The sequence below is a fragment of the Erithacus rubecula genome (assembly GCF_903797595.1).
Source record: "Erithacus rubecula genome assembly, chromosome: 6".
Taxonomy (NCBI): domain Eukaryota; kingdom Metazoa; phylum Chordata; class Aves; order Passeriformes; family Muscicapidae; genus Erithacus; species Erithacus rubecula.
The window spans coordinates 58,320,409-58,335,058 of record NC_136688.1 but is presented as its reverse complement, the minus strand read 5'-3'; the positions used below and the strand labels follow the sequence as shown (position 1 = coordinate 58,335,058).

General features: G+C 41.7%; 1 protein-coding gene across 1 annotated transcript; it reads left to right on the top strand.

Moving 5' to 3' along the window:
- Positions 1 to 1,121: 1,121 nt before the first annotated feature.
- STYX (serine/threonine/tyrosine interacting protein) lies at positions 1,122 to 14,448 on the top strand. Its single transcript, XM_079307881.1, is given in 14 exon segments — positions 1,122 to 1,386; positions 9,338 to 9,370; positions 10,127 to 10,157; positions 10,160 to 10,179; positions 10,824 to 10,869; positions 10,872 to 10,892; positions 10,895 to 10,919; positions 11,281 to 11,341; positions 12,076 to 12,112; positions 12,569 to 12,608; positions 12,707 to 12,757; positions 13,130 to 13,202; positions 13,674 to 13,767; positions 13,932 to 14,448. Coding segments are annotated over 14 exon segments (663 nt in total). The 5' UTR covers positions 1,122 to 1,329; the 3' UTR covers positions 14,006 to 14,448.
- The last annotated feature ends 202 nt before the right edge of the window (positions 14,449 to 14,650 follow it).

Here is a 14,650-nt window from a genome sequence, read left to right as displayed (position 1 = left end):
ATTTCTGAGCACAACAGTGATGCAAACAGGAGCTGAGCCTCTGGCTGAGGGAACATGATTGTTGGAGGTTTCTCGAAGTTTTATTTAGTAACAACAGCAGAAAGGTGAAAAAAATAGAAATAAAAATTGAAATTCTAAAATTCCAGGGCTAGTGTTTCCAAAAGGACACTTCCAATTTTAAGCAACCAACCCATTGACTTTGCTTGCTTTAACTAAGCTTCCCTCAGAAATTCCAGTGTCACCAGTGTAGAATTTTGGTTCACCAAAAAGCAGAGGAATGAAAAACAGCAGCTTAAAGTGAAATCTCATAGAATCTAAAATAGTTTAGGTTGGAAGGGAGCTTAAGGACCATCCCATTCCAACCTCCTGCCATGGCAGGGACACCTTCCAGTGTCCCAGGCTGCTCCAAACCCCAAAATCCAGCTTGGCCTTGGACACTTCCAGGGATCCAGGGGCAGCACAGCTCCTCTGGGAATTCTGTCCTCGAAGCCAGGAATTCCAGTTATTCCCAATATCCCATCCTGGCAGTGAAGCCATTCCCTGTGTCCTGTCCCCCCAGTCCCTCTCCAGCTCTCCTGCAGTTCTCAAAAAGCAGAAAAACGTTCTTGCCCCAACATTCTGTGTCTGAGGGCATCACTCACACCAAGAGGAGCCGCCTGCAGATCCCAGAGTCATTTAGGCTGGAAAATACCTCTGGGATCATCGAGTCCAACCTGTGCCTGATCCCCGGCCCTGAGCACCGAGGGGATCCAGCACCTCCCTGGGCACGACCCGCTTGGCGATTTCAGCTCCAACGAGAGGCGGCGGCGTCATTCCCATGGGCGACAGAGCCAAGATGGAAGCGGCCGTGTGAGGAGAAGGAGCCCTTGGGACTGTCAGGGGACAGCGACAGCGAGCGATAATGGCCGCGCCACGGCGTGAGGGCTCCGAGCCGGGCCCTGCTCACCGTTAACACGCGAGGCGCCCGTTACCGAAACTAAAGCGGCCCGCACTGCGAGCGCCCATTAAACCACCCGCGGCCGGCGCTGCCCGTGAGGGGAGGGCGCAGCGCTGAGGGCGGAGCGGGGCCCGGGGACGGGCGGGAGGCTGGGAGGAGGAGGAGGAAGAGGAGGGGGCGGAGGAAGAGGTGGGAAGAGGAGGAGGAGGAGGGAAGAAGAGGCGGCGGCAGCGGCAGCAGCATGGCGGCCGGGCGCGAGCGGCTGAGCGCGCCGCCGCCGCCTCCTCCTCCGCCGCCTCCATCTCCTGCCGCTCCCGAGCCGGAGCCCGCGGCCCCGCTGCCCAAATAGCCGCCCTGCCCCGGGTCCTGCCCCGCCCGGACAGCGCCCGGCCATGGAGCTCGCCAAGCCGGCCTTCCCCGCGCTGCCGCAGGCCAAAGAGGACTCTGAGGTGAGCGGCAGCTCCGGTCCCGGCCCCCCGCACACGCCCGGCCCGCGGCCCCGCCGGGCTCCCCTCACCGCCCTGCTCGCCCTGCGGAGCCTCCCGCGGCATTCCCGCTGGGATCCATGGCAGGCCGCGCTCCGTGTCCCGCCCTGCGACCACCGACCGCATCCCTCCTCCCCTGGTCGCTGCCGGGCGCTTCCTCCATGCCCCTCGCAGCCCCCCGGCCCTTCGGCATCTCCCTCCCCGCTGCCTCCGGCCTCAAGTCCCGCTGTCCCGAGCCCTGTCCAGCCCCGGCCTTGAGCACTTGCAGGGCCGGGGCAGCCGCAGCTTCTCTGGGCAACTCGCTCCCCTCATGTGCAGGGAGCGGAGCGCCCTCGCTTCATCTCCTTTGCCTTTTGCCCACCCTCCGCGGCCCCCACTCTTTTCTGTGTTTGCTGCCCGTCTGTCACCGCCCTGTGCTCCCTGTGGGAGCAGCCCCGGCCCGCGCTGTACCCGCGTGTCCCTTCGAGCCCTGCCGAGTCCATCGGGGAGGAATTTGCACCGTGTTCCAGGGCTGGTGTGCGGCCGAGGACAGGTGGCGATGTGCGCCCGGCCGGGCCGGCGCTCCGGGTGTCTGATTTCTGAACTTGGCTGAACTCCCCGCCTGACCCTGGCCGCTGCTGCTTTGCTTTTTGTGTGGCACAAACGTCCCCGAGTGTTCCCCCTTTGGTGGCCTCAAATATTTAATGCGAAATGTCACAGCCCGCGTGAGGCGGGCTGAGAGCGTCTGAGCTCTTCAGGCGTCTGGAGATTGTCGTATTTCTAAACATCAGCATTTATTTCTATTTGAACAGCGTTGCTCAATGATGTTATGGGGGTAAATTACCTGAAATATGGGAGTGACTCTTTTTGTTCTGGTTTTGTTGTCAGGATTTAATACTCCCATCACTTCAGAGCTCTGGAGGTGTTACAAGTCATTTAGTTGTTCTCACGAAGTTGTAATTACTTTGTATCTCAACACAAATCATCTACCACCCTGCGAGCTTTATAATTTGTTTGTTTTAAAATATCTTTTCTTTCCGGAGAAACTAATGATGTTATCCACAGTTTTGTCTGAGAATGGTTAAGTAAATTAGCCTGGGTGGCTTTTCATCTAAAATGGCTAAAGAGGAGTGTGGGGTTAAAATAAAAATGAAACCAGAGCTCACTGCCAGTCTAACAACTCTTAACTGATGAAAACTGAGATTTTAATAGTGTCTTTCAGAGTAGTTTTTATTTTTTGCTTTTGTGGGCTATCTGTAAATAATATGATGTGTAGTGAGTTAGAACTTCACACAGATTGAATTTTCAAAAACTGATTCTAAAGACTGTAATAATTTCAATATGCCACATTTATGTCTGACTCAATCTAAATACAACATCATAAAGAAATTCCAAGCTCTGAATACAAGATAATAAATAGTTGGAGCATGTGAGGGAAAGAGGAAAGTGAAAGCCAGTGGTGATATCAAAGTTCTGTTAAAAGCAAAGTGAAAGAGACTTAAGCCCAGTTCTTAAGCCAGTGCTTTAGAAAAGCAAACTGAGGAAACTAAAATCATTCTGCCCACAAAATGTAGATTTTCCTGGAAAGCAGAAAATCCCGTGTTCATTGCAGTGAGGAGGCTCTTTAATGAGGAGCAATCCCCAATATTTCAGCAAGTTGGTGGTGGATGGTTTAATGCTGCCTTGACAGATCTGTTTTCAAGTTCCTGGGAAAGGGGGAGGAGGGAGAACTTGGGGAATCCCTGGCTGACTTCCTGCTGCTCAAAAGTGCAGCTTTGTCACTTCTTTAACTCAATCCAAACTTCTCCATCTCACAGCTTCAATAATAATAACAATCATTAAAAATAAAGCCAAATCACTGCTTGGCCCATGGAGAGAGAGCAGCCTGGAGGCTGCAGGGATAAATAGGTCACTTTTCCAGCCTGGATGTTTTTTGTCCTGTCCCTAATCCATAGTGTGGTGTTTGAGATTGCTGGATTTTTAAACCTCTGGGCTGTTGGTGCTTTTTGGGAGCTTGGCAAATGCTGAAAAATCTGGAGCTGATCATTCTGGTAAAGCTTTTCTGGTTTATACTGGGAATGTCTGTGAACTGTGTGTTCTTTACAGTCTGGTGATGGTGAATATCTCAGTTTTATGAGTAATAGTGATTATATGTGGAACCATTTATAAGCTTAATTTATTTTTTTTTTTCTAAAATCAGCACATTTTCCAATGTCAGGTCTCAAACTTTCTTAAACTTGAGAAATTCTATGTTACATGTTTATACTGGGAGGAAAAAACTACAGCTAAAATCCAATTAAAAAGAGTCAGGTTAATATAACAATTAGTACATGTTGGCTTATTAGTTCTGAGACATCCTTGTACTTTTGGAAAGAAGGTCAGTAAGGACTGGAATAATTGAAGGAATTTAATATCAATTATTTTCCCATTAAATTTTAAACAAAAAAGAGAACTAGGGTATATATAATGAGAACACAGCAACAATTGCCAGTTTATTTCTTTGTTAAAACTTATTTGCTTGCAGTCAGGCTGAGCAAACTAAGTATTCATGAGCTACTTAGAATTTTTTTAGGACTCTCCATGGGTTTTGTAATTAAATTAGCAGCCTATTGACTAAGCAGACATATTTGCCTTTTTATTATGCATAAAAGCAAAGTTCTTTTTAGCACATGGGGTTTTTCTAAAGAAGAAATTTACATTTTTGACAGCTATATTTAGTCTGAAATGCTAATGTATTTCTGATGCTTTTTTTAACTATGAAGTGATGCAGCCCATCTAAAGGTGGAACAAATCCATTAAACTCTTTTTTACTCTGACTTTTGACAGACAACACAAATAAACCCCTTAAACCACAGATTTTTTCCCTCCTCTGCAGACTCTTTAAAATAAGTAGGAAGCCTGTATCATTCAAATTATTTTACCTGCCCACATAATAGAGCCCAAAAAAATGGGGAACAAATGCTGTGTTGTGCTGGGAAATGTAAATCAGGTGACAGATTTTGATCACAACTCTGTGGGATACTATCAGACTGCTTTGCATAAATCAGAAAAGGCAGATGAAGTTGAGCAGTCTCTCAGTCCTGATTCATTTGTGCCTGGTGAGATCCACACAGGAGCAGTTGGTAGAATTTGGGAATTGAGGCATGTTTGGGGTTTTTTAGCTAAGTGAGGATTGTCTCAGTACAGCCCAAACTCATGAATTAAAAAAAGGAGGGGCATGAAAAAGGCAATTCCTGCACTATTATAAATAATTCTGATAATGTGAGTGTGACTCTCCAGGCACTTGGCTTTGTGCTGCCTGTAAACTGAAGGATTCTGCCTCCACTGCTTGCTTTATTTCTAATTTTATTAGGGAAAAAACAAATTATATGCTGAAAGTTTGTCTCAGTGCTGCTGTTCCTGTGTGCTAACATGGGACTAATAGGAATTGTTTTGTTTCTACTTTCCATTTCTATTCAGAAATAGTTTGTTAATTCTGCCTTTTATCCTTTTCTGTGGTTTGTGTTTCTCTCTGCTAAAATAACCTTTTTATCCCTGTTGTCCTTCATTCCTTCCTTCCTCTGTATGCTCTGTCATTCCCACCTGCTATTATTCCTCTTTTCCACCTTCCTGCTTTTGTATTTATTCCTTTGTATTTTCAATAGCAAAAATGTCTCTGGTGGGGACTTCCCATTGTCTGAGTGCTCTTGACAAATACAGAATTCTCTGTAAAATTGCTTCCATCGTTTCCCTGGGATGGAACAAGGGTGGCAATGTCACCTCTCCCTTTCTCCTGCCCCTTTTCTCCAGCCCTCGGCCACTTTTGGGATAGCAGCTCTGTCCAAACATTCCTTGAGTTCTGTTCCTGGTAGTGCCATGCTCACACCTTCTGGGAATTAAAGCATTTTGTTTAATTTTGTGTGTTTTATAGACTTGTACCAGGATTTCTACCCGGGCAAAAAATATATGTATTTGAGTCTGGTATTTGCACTAAATGATTGCTGTAGGTCCCTTCCAACTGAAATAATTCTATTTATATAATAACCCCCATATTTTTAATCTAACTGTCCAAGAACAGTAAGCATGACTGAAACTGAAGACACAACCTTTCACTTCATTCCTGTTTGTAGCTCATTTTGAGGCTCTTAACCACCTCCTTTCACGGTGATAGACGTGACAGGTTTTGGTGATACTCAAATATTTTCCTTGAATATTCTTTCAGCGCCTCGTTTAGTTTGTCTTTTTGGTTTTTTTTATTAAAACACGGCAAGTGAGTGTGCTCTGCTACTACTTTACTATTACCAGATTTCTTCTGCAGATTTAGATTTTTGATGATAACATCCCTCTCCTCCACTTTGTTGGGTAAAACGTGTAAAATGCTTTCCAACCCAAGGTGTGATCTCATTTCATCGTGTCAATGACACTTCAAGCAGCCTGAGAATTGCAACCTTTGTGTGGAGCTCATTGTTGTGGGATCAGGAGCCAGCCCCAATCCCAGCCGGGGGAATTCTGCCCTCTGAGTGCTCTGTAATTTGAATTTGCTGTGCGGTGGTTAAAGGCAGGAGCAGGTCAGAGCCCCTGGCTGGCGCTGTGTAACAGTTTCTGCTCCTCCAACTTCACCACTTGTGAACTTTGTAGCAGTTCTGGAATGTTACAAACAGCTTCAGGGAGAGGATGCTGACACTGACAGCCCTGGAGTTCTGAGGTGCACAGGAATCCTGCTGGAAACAGAAACGTGTGTGGAGAGGGAAGTGATGCTATAAATCAACAAGAAAAAAAACTGGGAGTTGGGAAAGGGTTGGACACCTGGAGTGGTGAGGAAGGTTTTACTGGGAGCTGTGTGCAGCTTTTCCAAAGGGTTTGAGTGATAGTCTGGAAGCAGGAGGAGTCACTGCAGGGGATGGGAGGTGCTGAGCAGCTGAAAAACAGCAGTGAAAAATCTAGAAGAGGCTTCCTGATTAGTAGTTAACTCCAGTAAGTTCTGATTTGATTTCTTTTCCTGCTGCTTTTTGCAGCATCTTTGGGAGCTTCACCTTCACCTGGGCCAGCCTGTGATTTGCAGGAGCTGAACCATCCTAACTGGGCTTGCTTTTCAGCCAGAGCTGAGCTTAGCCAAAGCTCAGCTGTACCTTTTGTGTGTGAAAATCAGATGGGTCTGCAGACTTCAGCTGTCAGTGAGGGAGCAGTTAAGCTGTGTCACCTGCATCCATTGCACTGCATTCCTTCTGGAGAGGCATCTGCAGCTTGGCTGTTGTGTTCAAAAACCACACTCAGCCTCAACGTCAGGCTGGTAAACTAATTTAAAAAATCTACATTTTTTAGATGAAGTCCTAGCCAAAATCACTCTTTGAAAAAGTCACTTTTTGCCATTAAACTCTTCTAAGGAAGAGCAGCTGTAGCTGTGGCAAAATATGGACAAAATAATCCAAACTGTTGGCAAAGCTGCTGGTGGTGTAGTTTGGATATTGGATGCTAAGAGGCTTTTTTAAGTCTTAATTCATTAATTCATAGCTTGCATTTATTTCATCTGGAGATTGGCTGTGGATGGGGAAGGGAAAGCTTGGAATGTGCTTTATTCCCCTTTCTAGGTGATCTGTCAGAGGAGGGTGGCTCATCTTTTAACCTTTGGAGTTCTGAGGTTTTTCTTGCCCTCCATCTCTTGGTATCTTGCAAATATTGATGTTGGAGTCTTCCTCTGAGAGCCTCCCAAATCCTCTGGCAGCAAGGAATGCGGTTCTTCTTCCTCCACCTTTGTTTCTTAGCAAAATTCTTGAATTTGATCTGATCAAAAGAGAAGCTTTCAGTTGTTATTTGTCTGCTGGGTGCTCCAGACAGTGTGGAAAACCTGGCTGATGGATGAATTCCTTAAAATGGAACCTGTGCTTGGCTTCAGTCTCCATTAATAGATTGAGTTTTTTACATAACTTTGCATAACATTTGAATAATCTGGCATTGTTGGTTTTAAAAGCCTTGAAGGGCTGTCAACAGTCACCAAAATCACTCTTTGAGTAGTTGGTGTACTTGTCTCAGATTAAATGTTTTCCTTAAACACTGTCTTTCAGTATTTTTACAGACTAAATCCCATTGGAAATTAGATTTTTTTTGCTTCTTGGAGGGCACTGAAGACCAGTGTCTGGGGCCTGTAGTGATATTTTTCTCTTGTTCAGAACATCTGTGCTGTCTTTTGGGATTTGGTTTCCTTTGGACTTGCATTGCTCAATTCTTACCTATTTATTTTGCACAGTTTACAGCTGTTGGAGCTAAAAAAATTCCTGCCTCTGATGCATTTGAAAGAAATATTTGCCATGTGTTATTAAGCCAAAATAGTGATGAATTAATGTTTTCATTGTGCTCCAGATTAAGATTTCTAAATTCTACAAACAGAGTATAAACCCACTAAAGTGCTTGTATATTCCTGGAGTGCAGCTTGAGCTTTTCAGAGCTGATTGCTCTTAGGCTTGGTTTTAAATTTGGGCAACCTGGACTTTTCTGGCCTTTTGAGAGGTGAGTGATGATTTTGTGTGCAGAGCAATCCAGCAGGGTTGTGCTGAACCCTCTCAGGGGGACACAGTTCTGTAAATATCATCCTTTTGTCACAGCATTTCTCCTTTCTACTTCCAGGAATTTATTATTCAGCTGGAACAGCAGAAGTAATTTAGCTACTCCTGTGTCTTCAGCAAAGCCCATTTTTCAGTGCATTTTATTTCCCTGGTTTTGCTGCCACTTTAGGTGCTAGCCAAAGGATGGCTTAATGTTTGTTTGCTTTCTTTTCCAGAATAACTTACTGATACTAAATCCTTCTTAATTCCACTACCAAGAGCTGGAAAATCCTCCCTGTGCACTGTGGGGGTGTCTGAGGGAAGCCCAGGATTTTTATTGTGTTGGTAAAAAGAGGTTGAATGTGAAATTAATGCTACTGGGACAAGTGTAGGTGCTCAGGTGAACAGTGCTGCAATTTAAAAAAATCCTTCCTGCTGTAATCCAGAGCTCCCATCCCAACTGGAATATTTGAAGTTTAATTTCCTCATACTTTTGAGGACATCAGAACATAGGGCAAGTTTTTTCTTAGCTGTTGGTGTGTGTGTGAATCAAACAACAGAGTTATGTAAATAAATGTATGCAGTCTATTGGATATATTTGTCAATCCTCTTTTTTTTTTTACCTCCAGATGGTAACTGGGATCTCAGCTCCAACTCCTTCATGTGTGAGGGTCAAGGAATGAGTAAGAGCCTGTTAATAGAGGCCAGTGGGAGTTGGAGGGAAGAGAAGACAGGAATAGTTTGTGCCTGAGCATTTTTCTGTGGAGCTCTGGCAGAGCTGCAGATGGAGCAGAGCATGGAAATGCTGATTTCCAACCCAGCACCCCCTTCCAGACACCCAGGACTGGAAATGCCCAACAGATCATGGCCAGAGTGTTTATTGGCTGTGTGAGGAGCCTTCCCAGTTTCCTGATTGGGAATAGTGGGGATCACTCCTGGCTGCTGTGGTCATGCAGAGCACACATCTCTGGAATTGTTCATCTGAATCCTGAATATTCAGGCAGTGTGGATTTGAAGGGAGTTACCTGCTCCACTTGTTGCAGGAATGCATCAGCCAGTACAGAATGTTCAAAAACTTTTTCACTTTCTCCTTTTCCCCTCCTCACTTCAGAGGGAAGTTTCTCAGCAGAAAGCTGAGGTGTGGATGTACAGCTGATAAGGATCTTTTCCAGCCTTGAAGATTCTTTGTAGAATACTTGAGGTTTCTTCACATTAATTTTCCAAATAATATTCCTTGCACTTGGTTAGTGCTGGCATCCATATGGAAAAATAGCAGGGAGCTTGTGAACTTATGATTGTGAACAGAACTTGTGATTATTTTGTAGAAAATGCATGTACACATCTCTGCCTGAATGCTTTTCTCTGTTGTATTATTTGGAAAGTTGTATATATATATATATATATTTTTTTTTTTTAAGGATTGGACCTATCCCATGAGGAGAGAGATGCAGGTAGGACACGTTTATTTACTGTTTGAGGCAAAACCCATGGAACATTTAATGAGGAGAAAAAAGATCTGGTGTTAAAATTAGTCTTTACCTGTAAAGTGTCAGGCAGCACCATGGGAGACAGAGTTAATTAGTTAACTCTAATTAGTTAAGATCCTAAAACAGGAATCCCCCAAATATTACATTTTTGTCTTACTAAAAATGTATCAGAGCTTTGCTTTCTACCTTAAACTTTAAAATGTTCTCCCCTGGGATGGACTAATAAAATTTTCCTACCATGGTGTCAGTCAAACCTTTGCTCAAGATAAGAACCACACACCTGCACACCTTCATTGGTGGGGAGATAAATGGTTCAAAACTGATATTTTCCCACTGCTAGGCCAAAGCTTGAAGAATTTCTGTGGTTATATCTCTTTTCATGAGAGCAATTTGAAATTAATTACAGGTCAGAATTATAAACCAAGTTAAGAGTTCCTTTCACTTGATCTGGGGCTGGGTGAGATGCAGGAATCAAACTGGAACTCAGTTCAAATCAAGGACTTTGTTGTTGGTCCAAAACAAGATTCCAGCACCAAGATCATGTTTCTTTTATCCTGCCAAACCATTTTTTTTTCCTTGTCCTGCTATAAATGACACTGATGACACATTTCAGGAATATGTAAATATTTGTGTCCATGGCCACGTTCTGAGGTGAGTGAAATATGTTATTTCAAATCATTTGCAGTTAATATTAAATGTCTGCTCTTCTCCTGCCTCTAGGAAATCTTACCTGGGTTATTTTTAGGCCCATATCTTCAGCTATGAAAAGCAAGGTATGATTTTCAGAATATTCTCTGCTGTGGTGATTTGATTTGTTACTGTGGAGATCTGCTTCAGTGTATCTGTAGAGGTGTAAATTTGGTTGTAGTTCTGAACTGGAACATGAAAAATGCCAGAGTGGAAGGAATATGTGATGCATTTATGGGATGGTCTGAGCTGTTTGTATTAAAATTAAGTCTTAAATAAAATTTTTCTTAGATTTGAAACCATTTGAGACACTTTACCAATTCCTATTTCCTTTGCTAAAACTAATCAGAACTGGGAACTCACACATAGACATTAAAATTAAATTTACAATAGAGTCAAGCACTGCTCAGGCACAGTTTGCCTCATGGTTTAAATGATCTTATTTTCATTATCTGAATTCAGTGCTGGCTGCAAATTCTTCTCTCATGTGGAGACTTGAAATTTCAGGCAAAGTGAAAAGTGGGGAGAGACAAACAAATACAAGTTCATTGAATGCTTTCCTTTTTTGTCATTTTTTTCCCCTTTGGAAAAACAACATTTGCACACTCTGAATTCTGGAAAACCAGCTCAGATTTTCCTTGATATACCTTATTTTGTATCTAAGTACAGCTTGTGTATAGATTAATCTGTAATTTTAAAAAAGATACTTTTTTTTTTTTTTTTCCCCCAGCTATCTATACTCCAGAAACATGGAATAACCCATGTAATATGCATAAGGCAAACATTGAAGCAAATTTTATTAACCAAACTTCCAGCAGTTATTTAGGTGAGAAATGATCAAAATTCCTTTTTGTGTGTGTGTGTGTTCTTTCCAAATATTTTCACTCTGTCAGAATTATTTAAAAAATGTGCTGAGGTACAGAAAAGCTTTAAATCCAAACCATGAATTTTATTAATCCTGAATGAGTCTGCAAATTAGAATTATCCATAATTTGTAGGGAGTGTTTTAAGTGATTTCTGAGAGGGGAAATCTGTCAGTGTTGGAGGAGATTCCTCACAATATTCTTGATGGAATTTGTGGAGTTTAGAGCAGGAATTAAATCAGGGGTTGTGCTGTCAGCTGTGCTGTTATGCACTCACCATTATGAAATAATGAAATAAAGAATAAAAATCAATTTTCATTCCAGGTATTTAGTCTTGGATATTGCAGATAATCCAGTGGAGAATATAATCCGATTTTTCCCTATGGTGAGTAGATGGATTGGGAAGGGAATTGCTCAGGGGTTTTCTGAACTAACAAATTCCAGTTTCACAATTGGGATTTTCAGCCTGAGGCACCTGGAAATGCTGCCAGCTCTTGACTTTGTTATTGACACTTTAATAAGTGTAATTAACTCCTTTTTACAAGAATGGAAACAGGTGGAGTTGTAAGAGCTGCTTCTTGTTATGGTATTAAAAAAAATAAAAAATAAAAATTAAAAGACTGGCCTCAAAACAGATGGGGAAATTCTGAGGGCCTTGACCTGAGGGAAACTTCTTTTTGAGCCCAAGAATATTTACATTTCTTGTATCAAATTCCAAATATTTACAAACTTTTATAGTGTCTTAAAACATGTTTGCTGCAGAGGAATTAAAAAGGAACTTGTAAATTAAACAATGCCCATTATTGGAACAAACCCCTGGTTTTGAGCTGGGGGTTTCTATCTTTATTTTAGTTCAGTTTGCAGCTGAACAAAAGGATTTTGTTCCTTTTTCCACCAAATGCCTCACTGGTTTGCACTGACAATTTTAGGAATAGTTTAAAGTACAAAAGAAAATACAAATGTCCAGTTGAAGTGAGGTTTAAGTCTGCATAAAGGTGCATTATTGTCACTGTAAATAAAGACACATAAAAATTGTACCAAATGTAGGTGTTGCTACTACTTGCACTTGAAATAATCTGTAAGTTTGAGTCTTGTATTTTCTTTTTTTTTTTTTTTCAGACTAAAGAGTTTATTGATGGAAGTTTACAAAGTGGAGGTAAAATGATTTTAATTTTTCCCTCATTTATTAAGATGTTGTTAAAACTTTAACTTAGGGGTGTGTATTAGAGGCTCTTCAATATGAGCTTTTCTTAAATTTGGGGATTTTTTTATGCTTGGTTTAGACAAATTCAGAGCAAAATGTTCTTTCCTTTTGCCTCTAACTGGAAAATCAACCTCTGAGGTTTGGGGGTTTTTTTTACTTGAAACACAACTGAGTTCTGTGCATGAAGTTTTCCTGTCCCCTGTCTAATGTAGGAGCTGAAATCTGCATTGTGACACTCAGAACCCTCCAGGAGCAGGAATCCCAATCCCTGTATCCCAGAGTAGTTAGAAATTCAGGGTGATGTGTCTTGATGCTGCCTGGTTCTCCTTAACAAAACCACATTTCAAAGAATTTTATTCATTTTATACAAATATGGTTAATTTGGGGATTTTTTTTTTTCCATCTCAGGAAAAGTTCTTGTCCATGGGAATGCAGGGATTTCTAGAAGGTAGGAAATGACCCATCCTGATATTCATCTTTTTAAACAATTGAAATCTATTTTACTAATTTTTGTTTGGTTTTGTTTTTTTGTTTTTTTTTTCCCAGTGCTGCCTTAGTTATTGCATACATAATGGAAACATTTGGGGTGAAGTACAGGTAAGAAGAGCTGTTCAGTTTTAATTCAGGGTGAGGAAATAATGATTTTAGAGGGAACAGAAACTGTTGTGTTTTCACTCAATCTCTCAGTGCCTTAGGTAAGACTTTACCAGGGGCTGATTATTCCATTTTACTTCACTGCAGTTCTGTTTATACTTTTTTTTTGGTTTTGTTTTTTTAAGAATCAGGCTCCCCAGGGAATCAGGGCACCACTTCCATTTGTGGATAAAACCTTGGGAGATGCCACAGGAGTTGTTCCTGTGGGGAGAGTTTAGAGGTTCTGCAGTTCTGAAAAACTGATAATCTGAAGGCTCAAAATGACACAGAGACTTTTATATATTTTTCACTCAAGTGTTTTCTCCTCTTTTTAAGGGATGCATTTACTTATGTCCAAGAAAGAAGATTCTGTATTAATCCTAATGCTGGATTTGTCCATCAACTTCAGGTGACTTTTTTTATTAATTCCTGATCATAACTAAAAACCATTTAATGAATCATCTTCCTGCCAAACAGACATTTACACAAATATGCTTCAAAGAAATGTCAGGAGCTGGAGTAAAGCTTGGGAGGAAGATGAGTGGGCACCTCAGTTCCTTAGACTTAAGTTTTGAACAAAGCAAATCCAGGAATGGAGGAGAAATAAAAAATCCTGCTTTGTGCAGTGATTAAGAGGCTCTGAAATGTCTTGGTTGGTGCTGAAGGAGCTGCAAAGGAAATGTTGTTTGTTTTTAAAGCTATTTCTTTAGTCATCCTTGAACTTTTCCTCTTATTTCCTGATGGTTCTTGTCATTCATATCAAAGCAACACAGAATTCTCCTCCTTCCAAATCTGTGCCTGAATATGAGATACTCTCTAAATTACCTTTACAAAGCTTTATGCCTAAGTAATTCCAATCAACATTTTTGGACCTTTCCAGGAATATGAAGCCATCTATCTAGCAAAATTAACCATCCAGATGATGTCACCTCTGCAGCTGGAGAGATCCCTCTCAGTCCCACCTGGCAGCACAGGTGAGAAGCTGCTGCTGGGGGTGGGAGGTGATTTGTTTTTTTTTTTAAACAAACCAGCAGAATCCCAAACTCTTGGGAAGAGCTTTTGGTATGCAAGCTGAGTTTCAACTTCAGTGTGAAATATTTAAATATCCTGGGCTGAAGTTGCCTCTTGCCTCCTGCAGGGAGTTTGAAGAGGATGCACGAGGAGGATGAAGATCTTGGCACCATGCAGGTGGCAGCAGCACAGAATAGATAATGGCTGAGGACAAGCACTGGTTGTAGTGAGAATTCCTGCCAAGAAAGGTGAAGAAAACTAGGGGAAAAAAAAACAAAAACAAAAGAATGAATGCAAAACAATGAACACACATAGCTTCTTTTCAATTACATGTTGCTTTTCAGATGTAAATCTGCCTCTGCAACACACTAAGCATCATTTTTAAGATGTTGGACTTCTTGAATGAATAGATGGCACTGATTGTTTTACTCCTTTTTTACACTTTACAGTTTAATCTAAACCAAGATTTTTGGACTTGCAAAGAGGTATTATTGCAATAATTGCACTTTCATACTTGAAATTTCTTTATTTGTATGATATAAAGTTATTACTTTAAACAAAATGCAAGCGGGGGGGGATTTGTTTATAAAGTTATTTGTGTAATTTATAACAAGAGACTTTAGTAAAGAAAAAGTTTGCTAAAATTCACCTTGTTCTCAGTATGTATTATGGTAGAAATGTGCTTTAGAAACATAAGAGGTTAATTCAAGTTGAACTGTCTAGAACATCCTCAAACTGGTTTTCAAAGAGTAATGGCATCATTAGAGGTAAAAATTGGATTTGTGTTTGAAAACTGAGGCCCAGGGCACTGCCCATAACTGAATCAAGACTTAAAAGATTCACCTC